General features: G+C 48.3%; 1 protein-coding gene across 5 annotated transcripts in view; it reads right to left on the bottom strand.

Moving 5' to 3' along the window:
* The window catches only part of faxdc2 (fatty acid hydroxylase domain containing 2), a 32,979-nt gene extending 19,447 nt beyond the window's left edge, over window positions 1–13,532 (bottom strand). Inside the window, exons 1-5 of one of the 5 annotated variants that reach the window (XM_080201300.1) lie at window positions 13,460–13,532; window positions 11,158–11,326; window positions 4,280–4,327; window positions 2,813–2,904; window positions 2,123–2,226 (exon numbers count right to left, since the gene is read on the bottom strand). In XM_080201300.1, coding sequence (XP_080057426.1) covers window positions 2,123–2,226; window positions 2,813–2,904; window positions 4,280–4,327 — 244 coding nt within the window. In that variant the 5' untranslated portion in view covers window positions 11,158–11,326; window positions 13,460–13,532. Of the gene's footprint in view, window positions 1–2,122; window positions 2,227–2,812; window positions 2,905–4,279; window positions 4,328–11,157; window positions 11,327–11,747; window positions 11,834–13,261; window positions 13,406–13,429 lie in introns of those variants that run through there. The other 4 variants (XM_080201299.1, XM_080201302.1, XM_080201301.1 and 1 more) reach the window with 4 other exon arrangements.
* Window positions 13,533–14,000: the final 468 nt, after the last annotated feature.

Below are 14,000 nucleotides of genomic sequence, written 5' to 3'. Positions count from 1 at the left end.
CCATTCAAAAGTCTGACAGCAGCAGGGAAGAAGCTGTTCTTGAGTCAGTTGGTACACGACCTCAGACTTTTGTACTTTTTTCCCGAAGGAAGAAGGTGGAAGAGAGAATGTCCAGAGAGCATGAGGTCCTTAATTATGCTGCCTGCTTTGCCAAGACAGCTAGGAGTATAAACAGAGTCAATGGATGGGAGGCTGGTTTGCATGATGGATTGGGCTACGTTCATGACCTTTTGTAGTTCCTTGTGGTCTTGTGCAGAGCAGGAACCATATGAAATTGTGATACAACCAGAAAGAATACTTTCTATGGTGCCTCTGTGAAAGTAACCCTCAATTCCCTGCCTATTCATGTATCTGTCAAGATGCCTCTTAAACGTTGCTACTGTATCTGATTCTACCCCCTCTGCAGCACATTCCAGGCATTTACCACCCTGTGCAAAATATTTGCCTCTCACGTCTCCTTTAAGCCTAGCCCCAGAATACAGGAAATTCTACGAAACCTGGGATATTCTCAGAACCCACAGTGGTTACCGCTGGTGCCTCACAGCGCCAAGGATCTAGGTTCAATTCCCAACTTGCATCATTGTGCAAACTCCACACAGTCTCCCTGTGTCTGTGTGGGTTTACTCTGGGTGCTCTGGTTTCCTCCCACAGTCCAAAGATGTGTGGGTTAGGTGGATTAGCCATGCTAACATTGCTGCTTAGTGTCAGGGGGACTAGCTAGAGTAAATACATAGGGCTATGGGGAGAGGGCATGGGTGGAATTGTGGTCGGTGCAGACTTGATGGGCCAAATGACCTCCTTCTGCACTGTAGGGATTCTATGAATCCTTAACAACCCCCAGAACCTGCACTGCCACGACTTGTTAAGACGAGTGCCCCTGCCATTCCTCCATTCTCTCCTCCATGTTGACCTTCAAATCCTTTCAACCTTTGTCCTGTAATTTTGCCACTTCCTCTTTCATCCTATGATGATCTCATGACCTTGCTCCATTGCTCACTTCCTCACTCAGGTCCCCTTCTCCAAACCTGTGCTTCCTGTGTCCAGAAGCCTTATTCCATTCCGTACCAAAGAACACAGGAACCCCAAATCTGGCAGAAAATAGGGATTTTGGTTTGCAGATATGGGAGGTGATCCAGCTAACAAGATTCAATGGGTCAGATGATCATACAACATTTGTATTTTACTAGTGATGGTCAGTGTTTGGAATCTTTCCTCTCATATCCTTTATTTACTGCCTGTATCAACACTTTGCTCAAGCTGCACTGTCTCACCCTCAACTGGTACTTTGCCTAATCTGTAAAGCTTTGTAATTTTTTCCCTCTTTGTTACACAGAGCACAAAAGCAAATAAGTTACACTAATCCTTTACCCGTCGCTGGTTAGGCTTGTGTTCAATTCGTCAAAGCCTTGGAGAGGGTGCAGACGGGATTCAGTAAAAGAATTTAAGAGATGAGAGATTTTGGTGATGTGGGGAGACTGGAGAAGCTTCGATTGTACTCTGTAGAGCAGCAAAGGTTAACAGAAGATTAGATGGAGGTGTTTAAAAATTAGAAAGGGCAACTACCAAAAGAACCAGAGGAGAGATGAGGAGTTTTTTTTTAAACGCAGTGAGTCTGGAACACACCTTCTGAAGAAGCAGGGTCTATAGTAACCTTCAACAGGGGAAATTTACAAAGGTATGGGAAAAGAGCAGTGCGGCTAACTGGGTAATTGTGTTAAAGCTCTGGACAGGCATAATGAGTAGAATGGCCCCTCTGTTGCATAATTCCTTCAAGCAGTCCTACAACGTACAGACTTTTAAAACTCCAGACTGACGTTAGATACTCACTGTCTCTTTCACTGTCATCCTTCACCACAGCTCCTTCCATTCTTAAACAATTCTAAAATTACTTCACGTTTGTCTAAAACATCCTATTTTCCTGATATATCATGGTTAATGGAACAAGTGACTGGAATACTGAACAGAATTGATGAATACACTTTCCATCTACACGGGTTAGTCCCGTACATCCCAGTGTGGAAATCCACCACTTTCATTACCTGAACCGAGATACAAGTGTAACATGCTGCATCACACTAAGTGTCATGACCCAACGTAACCTGCTGTAACTCATAGTACTTACCAAGGAAGAAGAGAACCCATTCGTTGCCTTGGAAGAAGCTATGAGCCTTTCCCCACTGCGACTGCCAGAAATCCCCAGAAGCTCCCCAGAACTGCTGCAAGTGCCTGAAAACAGAACAATTCTGTAAATTACCTGCAGCTCAGCTTTCTGCCAACTCTTCCCAATGCAGGCAGGAATGGGATGCCAAGATACCAACAATAAAACAGCAATTCCCAGCATCATAAAAAGCAGTTCTGTCAAATAGCAACAATGAAGGCCACAAGCATAGAAATCCTGGCTAGAGGGGCCCATACACAGCAGCACACACAAAAGCGAAAATACTGAATCTCACACACACTGCGGGACAGTACTGAGTCATGTACACACAAGCAATTACCAAATCTCTCTCACAGTTGGGAGGGCGAGAAAGAAACTGGCTGTGGGATGGTGTAAAATACATGATTGCAAGGAGACTCCACTTCTACGTCTTGTTCTCAGCGTGGTCAAGGTGCAGATGTGAAACTGGCCTAGTCACAACTGCCCATTGTCACACAAACAAGAGTGAGCTCCCCTTTCAGTACCATTATCGCATTGAGAGAGCACGCGAGGACCTGCCAGGGAGAGTTAACATCATGCAAACTGTCTGTCCTCTGAGACTGGAACGGTATGCTAATCCCAGCTCCGAGGCCCATTCTCTTTCTGTCAGCTTACCAGGTCACTGTGTTCCTGAACGCTGCAAATACAAAGAGTCCTGAGCCCAGGATGAAAGCAGCTTTCTTCACAGAATCCCAAACATGTCTCTCCTAAAAAAAAAATCCATAAAATAGCAGGGTAAACCTTACAGCCTAGATGTTGTACACAGGGGAGAAAGGACGGTGCCCACAAAGATTTAGTGCCTCTGCACCATCAACGCCACCCTTTCCACTGTCAATTTCATTCTTGCATCAGCTATACGGAATCTCTGGTGTATCCAGTGACATGGCATCACCAAGAACGCTGGGCAATTAACCGGGACTGAAAAATTTTCACAGATAACAAATCAGGAAGCAAAAGGCACTATTATTCACTTTTACAGAGAGAGAGAAATAAAGACTGGAACATACACACGGAATAAGGCAGAAGCTGAAGTACATAAACTTATTAAATAATATTTCTATTATTTTAAAAATCTACAAATTTTTTACCATGACTTTGGGGAAATCAAACTCCAAGATTTTAACAGGGCCATGATGTTGTTCAGAAATTGTTACGACTTTATATAAACTTAAAATTTCTGTCATGCTGTTCAAGTATTAACTTGGTAGCTCTCACTGACAGCTACTTTCGCCATTTAACTGCGTGTTTGAATGCCACACACGGCCATCGGTTTTACAAAATAACCGTGACAGAAAATGTCAGAAATACTCAGCAGGTCTGGCAGCATCTGCAGAGAGAAGAAAACAGAATTAACTTTTTGGATCTGAGGCCTTTCACTGGAACCTGCCAGATGGGCTGAGTATTTCCAACATTTCTGTTCATATTTTAAAATTTCCAGCTTCAGAAAGTATGTTGCTTTTGCGCACTGTCAGCATGAGTTTGGAAATCCATAGCCTTCCCGTCAACAGATAAACTGTGCTCATAGCAACCAATACAGATAGGAAACCAATCCAAGAGAAGAAGGCCTTTGATACAAGCGGCACACTGCATAGTGGCTAGCACTGCTACCACGCAGCGCAAGGGACCCCAGTTCAACTCTGGCCTCAGGCGAGTGCCCGTGTGGAGTTTGCAGGTTCTCCCTGGTTTGTGAAGGTTTCATCCAGGTGTTCTGGCTTCCTCCCACAATCCGAAGACATGTAATTTAAGTGGATTGGCCATGAGTAATTGCCCCTTAGTACCAAGGGATTAGCAGGATAAACACGTGGGGTTTCAGGGATACAGCCTTGTTGGGATTGTTGTCAGTGCAGGATTGATGAGCCAAATGGCCTCCTTCTGCACTTAGGGATTCTCTGATACTTGCTGCCCCAGAACAGCATATCTCCAATTAGAAGGTACAATTCGAGGATTGTCCCTGCTATTTACGCTGTTCGATTCTTGGACAACGTTTCCAGGCTCCTTCGAGGACATTGTAATACCAGCGGAACAGTTTTCTTACGCTCCAAATTGGCAAAGGCAAAGGAAGAAGTGTTGCAGGTTCTGTACCTGTGTCTGTGATGCCACAGAAATAGGCTGTTCACTGTAAGCTCGCATCTGCAAAACAAAAAGCACAAAACACCAACAGAACATTATCAACAACATGATGGCAGAATAAAAGTGACAATTTCAGTGCATAACATCTCCCGTTCCATGTATAACACCCCAACAACACAGATCATGTTTCTGGGCATATATAAAGGTGGAGAGATATGCAGGCACAGAGGAATTTCCAGAGATTAGGCAGCTAAAGGTACAGACACCAATAACGGAACAATTAAAATTGAAGACTGCTGAAGAGGACAGAGTTGGAGGTATCTCCAGGGAGATTAGTGATAGGGAGTGATGAGGCCACAGGAGGATCTGTGTACAAGGACGAAGAATATTAAAACTCATCCATAGCTGGACCAGTAGCTGATGGAGAACAGCAAGGACAGGGGTGATGGATGAATGGTTCTTGTGCAAATGTGAAAACAGGCATGCTGTGAACTCTTGTTTGCAGATAACTGACAATACAAACTGCACTTTAACCAAAGATCCAGCATTGAAAGTTTTAGAGAATCAAGCACCATTCATGTCAGCAGTAGAATCAAGTGATGGCACAGTGGTTTTATCACTGGGCTATTAGGCTAGAAACCCAGGATAATGCTCTGGGGACCCAGGTTTGGATGGTGAAAGTTACATAAATAAGTATCTGGAATTAAAAGTCTAATAATGACCATGCTGTCCAAGGGGCAATACCAAGGCACCACCGTACTGTCGGAGGGACAGTTATTCTTTATGAAGTCTTGCTGCACACAAACTGGCTGCTGCATTTGCTGACACAACAGTAATCAAGTGCTGCAACATCTGTGATACAATATGGCACTATCTACATGAATGCTTTTCAAGCTTATAAAGCTTATTTACTTCACAATCATCAACAAACAAAACATAACCCAAGAGATGTCCATAAAACGTTCACACAGGCAGCTCTGGCTGCGGAATGGGTCGCCAGAGCCAGACCAGCAATAATGCGTCTAGACGGTGAGTGTCCGCAGACACAGGGATAGCCATCACAGCCCAAGCCAACTGGGTCACTTTCTAATGTCGATTCTTGCACATTGGAGAATTCTGGGAGCGATTGGTGGGGAGGGGGGTAATTGAAGTCCAGCGCAGAACTGAATGCAAAGACAGCACAGACAGGGCATGGAATGTGTTACCTTCCGGTTCACCAGCAGAATGCCACACTCAGAACTAGAGTTAGAACAAAGAACAGTACAGCACAGGAAATGGCACTTTGGCCCTCCACGCCTGCACTGATCACATTTATCTACCTAACCAATCGCTTATATCCCTCATTGTTCTCCGGAGCATTGAACCTGGTGGCTGTGGCTGTGGTGAGTGACTGATTTGAATTGTAAACCGCTTTTTTCCTGTACTTCCGGTTCTCGGGGCTTGTGAGTGTAGTTTACTTCCGTACCGGAAGTTAGGCGAGGGGATTGTCGTTAAGGGGGAGCGGGGGGGTATAAAAAAGGGGTAGCAGCGTACAGCGGGCAGCGTCGGGAGCGGGCAGCGGAGTGAGTGGGAACTGAGTGAGAAGGGCTTTGGCTCGCTGGGCTTAGGCGAGAGTAGGCTTAGAGAAGGTGAGTGACAGATTTCTACCTTTCGCCACATACAGGAGGTTGGGACATGGCAGGGAATATAGGGAGGAATATAAGTTGTGTCAGGTGCCACATGTGGGAGTTCTTGGTGGTGTCACGTGTCCCCAAGGTCCACATCTGCAGTAAATGTTTAGAACTGCAGCGCTTGAGGGCCCGGGTCAGGCAACTCGAGGGGCGTTTGGAGGATGCGTTTCTAGTCAGGGAAAACGAGGAGTTGATGGCTAGGAACCACGAGCAGGAAGAGGTCCCTAGGGCTGAAGAGCAGGAAGGGTGGACGACGGTTAGGAGGAGAAAGAGGAAGAAGAAGAGTAGTCAGGGTCCCCCGGCCTCCCCGGAGGCCCCCCAAGGTTCGTCGACAGGGGCACAGAAAGATAGGCAGGAGGGGGAGACTGACTTAGAGGGACAGAAGGGGCCTGGTAAGGTGATAGTGGTAGGGGATGGGAGGGTCCGAGGTATTGATAGGAGGTTCAATGGACAGAGGCGCGACTCCAGGATGGTGGTCTGCCTCCCTGGAGCAGGGGTAAAGGATGTAACGGAAAGGGTAGAGGGAATTCTGAAAGGGGAGGGGACCCAGGCAGAGGTCATAGTACACGTAGGGGAGGGGGACATAGGAAGGAGTAGGGTAGAGGTCCGTAGGCAATTTAGGGAGTTGGGGTCCAAACTGAAGAGCAGGACCTCCAGGGTGGCACTCTCTGGATTGCTGCCCAGTACTAGCAGGGCAAAGAATGACGAGATCATGCAGTTGAATGCATGGTTGAGGGATTGGTGTAGGGTAGAGGGCTTTACTTTTGTGGATCACTGGGAGGTATTTAGGAGAGAAGGGCAACTGTACAGGAGGGATGGGAAGGATTTGAACGGGAGGGGGACTAGTGTCTTAGCGGGGAGGTTAGCTGGGGTGTTCAGGAATGGTTTAAACTAATAGGGACGGGGGGTGGGGAGGTGGCTGGGAGAGAGTCGGGTGAAAGGAAAATTATCAGGGAGAAGGAGGTTCCGAGAGACACTCGTGGGTTGAACTGCGTCTGTTTCAATGCTAGGAGTGTGGCAGGGAAAACGGATGAGCTTAGGGCCTTGATGTTTGTGAGGCAGTTAGATGTGGTGGCTGTAACGGAGACGCGGTTACGGGAAGGGCAGGACTGGCAGCTGAATGTTCCTGGGTACAAGTGTTTTAGGTGTGACAGAGGAGGGTTGAAGAGAGGTGGAGGGGTGGCACTGTTAGTAAAGGAAAGCATCACAGTAGTGCAGAGGGAGGACGATATGGAAGAGACAGGGATTGAGTCACTGTGGGTGGAGTTGAGGAATAAAAAGGGAGAGATCACATTGCTAGGGGTGTACTATAGGCCACCCAACAGCCCGAGGTCGGTGGAGGAAGGCATTTGCAGGGGCATTTTGGACAGGTGCAGGAAGAATAGAGTGGTTGTAGTGGGTGACTTTAATCTTCCAGGAGTGAATTGGAGGGGGCCTAGAGCTGGGGTACGGAGGGAGAGGAGTTTGTGAGATGTGTTTTGGAAGGGTCGCTAGAGCAGTATGTAACTAGCCCGACTAGGGGAGGGGCTATACTGGATTTAGTGTTGGGTAATGAGCCGGGGCAGGTGGGTGAGGTAGAGGTAGGCGAACATGTGGCTAACAGTGACCACAAGTCCGTCTACTTTAGGATAAAAATGGAAAGGGACGAGTGCCGGCCGAATGGGAGTGTGCTGAACTGGGGAAAGGCGAGCTATAGCAGGATTAGGGGGGAGCTGCAGGACACTGATTGGGAGGGACTGTTAGCTGGAAAGTCCACGGTTGGCAAGTGGGAAGCTTTTAAGGGCAAAATGAAATGGTTGCAGGGGAGGTATGTTCCGGTTAAGCGGAAGGATGGGAAAGGTAGGATTAGAGAGCAGTGGATTACAGGAGGTATTGAAGACTTGGTCAGGAAGAAGAGGGAGGCGTACGTTAGGTCGAAACGACTGGGTACGGAGAGTGTGCTGGAGGAATATAGAGAGAGTAGGAGGGAGCTAAAAAGGGGAATTAGAAGGGCGAAGAGAGGGCATGAAATGGCTTTGGCTGGTAGGATTAAGGAAAATCCAAAGGCATTTTATTCCTATATTAGAGGCAAGAGAGTAGTTAGAGGGAAAATTGGTCCTCTTAGGGACAAGAGTGGAGAGTTATGTATTGAGTCGGAGGGAATGGGGGAGCTCCTGAATGAATACTTTGCGTCGGTATTCACGAAGGAGAGGGGTTCGGAATCGTGCGGTCTCTTGGAGGGAGCGGAGGATCAGTTGCAGGAGATATCTATTACGAGGGAGGAAGTGCTAGGGCTTTTAGGTAGCGTAAGGACGGATAAAGCTCCGGGGCCTGATGGTATTTATCCCAGGCTGCTTAGGGAGGTGAAAGATGAAATTGCTGGGCCTCTGGCGCAAATCTTTGTCTCTTCTTTGGACACAGGTGAGGTCCCAGAGGACTGGAGGGTAGCAAATGTGGTACCGCTGTTCAAAAAAGGTAGTAGGGATGACCCTGGACATTATAGACCGGTGAGTTTGACATCGGTGGTAGGGAAATTAATGGAAAAAATACTTAGGGGTAGGATGTATGAGCATTTGGAGCGTTGCAATCTGATTAGGGATACGCAACATGGCTTTGTTAGAGGGAGGTCTTGCCTTATGAATCTGGTGGAATTCTTTGAGGAGGTGACAAAAACGGTTGACGATGGGAGAGCCGTTGATGTCATCTATATGGATTTCAGTAAGGCGTTTGACAAAGTCCCTCATGGTAGGCTGGTAGAAAAGGTTAAGGCGCATGGGATACGAGGCCAGGTAGCTAGGTGGATTGAGAACTGGCTGGGCAATAGGAGACAGAGGGTAGTTGTGGAGGGGACCTTGACGGGCTGGAGGCCAGTGACCAGTGGTGTGCCGCAGGGCTCAGTACTGGGACCTCTCCTCTTTGTAGTATACATAAATGACGTGGAAGAGAGTGTAGGTGGTGTGATCAGCAAGTTTGCTGATGACACCAAGATGGCAGGGTTGGCGGGTACTGAACTGGATTGTTAGGTGATACAACAGGATATAGATAGGTTGGTGCATTGGGCAGATAGGTGGCAGATGGAATTTAATCCTGACAAATGCGAGGTGATGCATTTTGGAAGGAATAATGCAGAGAGAAGCTATGTGATAAAAGGTAGACAGATTAGGAGTATAGACATACAGAGGGACCTGGGAGTGCAGGTTCACAAATCCATGAAGGTTGCGTCACAAATGGAGAAGGTTGTTAGGAAGGCGTATGGAATGTTAGCCTTTATAGGAAGGGGTATAGAGTATAAAAGCTGCCGTCTAATGCTTCAGTTGTACAGAACGTTGGTTAGACCGCATTTGGAGTACTGCGTCCAGTTCTGGTCACCTTACTACCGGAAGGACATGGAGTCTCTGGAAAGGGTGCAGAGGAGGTTTACCAGGATGTTGCCTGGCATGGAGGGGCTGGGTTATGAGGAAAGGTTAGAGAAACTGGGACTTTCCTCCTTGGAAAGACGGAGATTGAGGGGGGACATGATAGAGATATATAAGATACTGAAGGGAATAGAGTTAATAGTGAGAGACTGCTCCCTAGACTGGGTACAAACACGAGAGGTCATGATTTAAGGGTGAGGGGGGAGAGGTATAATTTGGAAGTGAGAGGAAGGTTCTTTACGCAGAGAGTTGTGGGGGTATGGAACGCGCTACCAAGTAGGGTGGTGGAGGCAGGAACGTTGGACTCGTTTAAGGTTCAGTTAGACAGACACATGAGTGAAACGAGGATGGAGGGTTATGGTAGGGGCTATTAAATAAGGTTAGAACCTCGGGAGACACCGGAAAGGCAGGCTTGTAAGATTAACGTTTTTGTCTTTTATTCCGCAGGTGGAGGTCCACCTCGTGTCAAACGAGGGGCATGCACACGGTGGGTCGTGCGTGGGCTGCTCTTGGAAGTTCCGGGAGTGGCCTAGTACTTTGTGTCGGTGTGTGTGCTTGATCCTGGACCGGTAGACGGGCGCCGCAACAGCTCGGTGACTAGCACTGCTAGCTGTGCAGATACATGGATTTGGGCCTGTGTCTGTGGGAGCTTGCGCATTCTCCCTGTGGTTGCGTGGGTTTCCTCCGGGCGCTCCGGTTTCCTCCCACACCCCAAAGATGTGCTCTTAGGCTGATTGGTTTTACCAAATTGACACTATTCTCCCCTGAATCTGGCTAAGTTAGGGGTTCCATTTGTAGACATGCAGGGTAGAATAGGTGTAGGGTGATGCGGCGGCACGGGCTCGTTGGGCCGAAGGGCCTGTTTCCCGTGCTGGGTTGTTCTTTGTTCTTTGTATTCCTGTTTGTTCAAATGCCTATCAAGATAAGTCTTTACAGCCTCAACTACCTCACCTGGCAATGCATTCCAGGCTCCCATCACCCTCTGTGTAAAAAAAAACTCCACACACACACACACACACACACACACACACACACACACACACACACACACACACACACACACACACACACACACACACACACACACACACACACACACACACACACACACCCTCCATCAAACCTTTCCCCTCTTGTCTTGAGCTTGTGCCCCTTTGTAATTGTCATTTCTGCTCTGGGAAAAAATTTCCAACTGTTCACCCAATCTATACCTCTCATAATTTCATAGATCCTATCAAGTCACCCCTCAGCCTCTGTCTTTCCAGGGAGGACAATCCAAGTTTATTCAACCTCTCCTCACAGCTAATACCCTCCATACCAGGCAACATTCTGGTAAAACTTTTCTGCACTGTCTCCAAAGCCTCCACGTCCTTCTGGTAGTGTGGCGACCAGAATTGGACACAGTATTCCAAGTATGGCCTAACCAGTGTTTTATACAATTGTGACATAATTGGCCAACTTTTATACTTGGTGCCCTGTCTGAAGAAGGGGAAGGCAAGCATGCCATATGCTTTCTTCATCACCTTTTCCACCTGTGCTGCCACTGTTAAGGGTCTGTGGACCTGTACTCCCAGATCTCTCTGTGTGTCTGTGAATTATTTTGTCAGATCATGACAGTGGAAAATATAAAGGGAACAAGGCAAGATGGAATTCCACTTAAATCCATCCTACTGATAATTCACCAGGTTGTCTAAAGGATGGTCTCTTACCATGTTCCACACCAGTCTCCTATCTTGATTAAACCCATTGACATGGGTTGCCAATAAATTATTCCTGGTATCCTTCACAGCAGTCTGTATTTACTCAAATCGAAGTGTCATCTTACCTTTGTAGTTGAGATATAAATTGCCGCTGTGTTGTGGATGGAATGTTCTGACTGGTTGCTGTGGAGACTAGCAGCACCTGTCAGTCCCTGTGCTGTGTGAGTGTCTCTCTCTGTACCGCTCTCTGTTGCTGTCCTGCTGACAAGCGCAAATCCTTTTGGGTTATCTGCCCTATAAAACATTAATTAACACTGAGTTATTGCCAGTGTTTACATACTCACTGCATCAACAATCCTGGAGATATCCAGTACATTCACTGATTCAGGAAAATAGGTCAACAAAAAACCCCAACCATGATCTCTGACTGTTAGGATCAATTAGTAGATAACTGGGACAACTTAATCTTCTGTGGTCCTGCATTCTCCCCTGATTCTGCAATATTTCACATTGCCTATTCCAGTCCCTGGTACTTGTTCCTTCCCATTTTTCACTTCCAACAGCCACAGAATCCCGATTGGGCTGAAAGTGCAGGAAGAAGCCATCGAGTCTGCATTGACTATGATCCCACCCAGGCCCTATTCCCAGAACCCCACATATTTACCCTGTTAATTCCCCTGACACTACAAGCAATTTATCATGCCTTCAATCTAACCTGCATATCTTTGGACTGTGGGAGGAAGCCGAAGCACCTGGATGAAACCCACATAGACACAGGGAGACCATGCAAACAGACAGAGACCCAAGTCCTGAACTGAACCCATGCTATGAGGTCATGACATGGAGATGCCGGCGTTGGACTAGGGTAAACAAAGTAAATCTCACAACACCAGATTACAGTCCAACAGGTTTATTTGCTAGCACAAGCCACTAGCTTTCAGAACACTGCTCCTTCATCCGGCGAGTGGGATTTCTGTTCACAAACAGGGCATATAAAGACAAAAACTCAATTTACAAAGTAACGGTTGGAATGCAAGTCTTTACAGGTAATCAAGTCTTCAAGGTACAATGTGAGCGGAGAGACAGGGTGAAGCACAGGTTAAAGAGATGTGTATTGTCTCCAACCAGGATAATTAGTGAGATTTTGTGAGCACAGGCAAGTCGTGGGGGTTACAGATGGTGTGACATGAACCCAAGATCCTGGTTGAGGCTGTCCTCACGTGTGCGGAACTTGGCTACGGATCTCTGCTCAGTGACTCTGCACTGTCGTGTGTCACGAAGGCCACCTTGGAGAATGCTTACCCAAAGGTCAGAGGCTGAATGCCCCCCGTGACCACTGAAGTGTTTCCCAATAGGAAGAGAATACTTGACAATCACCAAGTAAGAATGTTCTCTTCCTGTTGGGGAACACTTCAGCAGTCACCGGCATTTGGCCTCTGATCTGTGGGTAAGCATTCTCCAAGATGGTCTTCACGACACATGACAGCGCACAGTTGCTGAGCAGGGACTGATAGCCAACTTCCGCACATGAGGATGGCCTGAATCGGGATCTTGGGTTCATGTCACGCTATCTGTAACCTCCCATGATTTGCCTAGATTTGCAAAATCTCACAAACTGTCCTGACTGGACACAATACACATCTCTTTAACCTGTGCTTAACCCTCTCTCCACTCACATTGTACCTTTAAGACTCGATTACATAAGAACATAAGAAATAGGAGCAGGAGTAGGCCATCTGGCCCTTCGAGCCTGCCCCGCCATTCAATAAGATCATGGCTGATCTGTCGTGGCTCAGTTCCACTTTCCCGCCTTCTCCCCATAACCCTTAATCCCCTCTCTTATCAAAAACCCATCAACCCGCTTCTTAAAAATATTTACTTGTAAAGACTTGCATTTCAACCATTATTTTGTAAATTGAGTTTGTGTCTTTATATGCCCTGTTTGTGAACAGAACTACCACTTACCTGATGTAGGGGCAGCGCTCCAAAAGGTAGCGACTTGTGCTATTAAATAAACCTGTTGGACTTTAACCCGGTGTTGTGAGACTTCTTGCTGTGAAGCCGCTACACTAGCCACTGCGCCAGCCCTACCTACCTTTCCCACTATTGCTCCCATTGCGCCTATTAGTGCTGAGAACTGTCAATGTTACACACTCTGCAGCTCACCGTTTTACCAGCGATCAACCACTCAACTATCACACCAAAAACCAAAATAACCAACCAACCAACCAGCGTAACTAGTGCTCAATCAGACGAGCAGCGACTTTGACTATCGCTCCATGAGACAGCCCGTTCCGTTCACTGCAGCAATCAGCAGCGACCTGCCCCAGCGCTCACTCACCCCCAGCCGGCCCGCTACTGCCCGTTTCAAGCAAACCGCCCCCCCCAACCCCAGACCTGCTCGCCGCCGGTTTCAAGTTTCCCCACCTCCCGCGGCGCCGGTAACCCTTCGCCAGACGCGCGCAAGCGTTTCGACCGTGCACGCGCACTAAAATCACGTGACCGCAAGTCGGCGTGACTGATCACATGATCAGTGGGGGGTGGAGTGGGAATGGGAAGGGGGAGTGGGGGGGGAATGGGAAGGGGGAGTGGGGGGGAATGGGAAGGGGGAGTGGGGGGGGAATGGGAAGGGGGAGTGGGGGGGAATGGGAAGGGGAGTGGGGGGGGAATGGGAAGGGGGAGTGGGGGGGGAATGGGAAGGGGGAGTGGGGGGGGAATGGGAAGGGGGAGTGGGGGGGGAGGGGGAGGGGAAGGGGGAGTGGGGGGAGGGGGAGGGGAAGGGGGAGTGGGGGGGGAGGGGGAGGGGAAGGGGGAGTGGGGAGTAGGGGCGGAGTGGGGAAGGGGGAGTGGAGTTGGGGGAGGGGAGTTGGAGGGAGGGGAGGGGGGGGAGTTGGAGTTGGAGGGGGGGAGGGGGGAGGGGGAGTTGGAGTTGGGGAGGGGGGAGGGGGGGAGGGGGGGAGGGGGGTGG

This window comes from Carcharhinus amblyrhynchos, chromosome 13 (assembly GCF_965287045.1).
Source record: "Carcharhinus amblyrhynchos chromosome 13, sCarAmb.v2.hapA, whole genome shotgun sequence".
NCBI lineage: Eukaryota > Metazoa > Chordata > Chondrichthyes > Carcharhiniformes > Carcharhinidae > Carcharhinus > Carcharhinus amblyrhynchos.
Note: the sequence above shows the minus strand (reverse complement) of the source record. Positions and strands in the feature narration are given on the sequence as shown.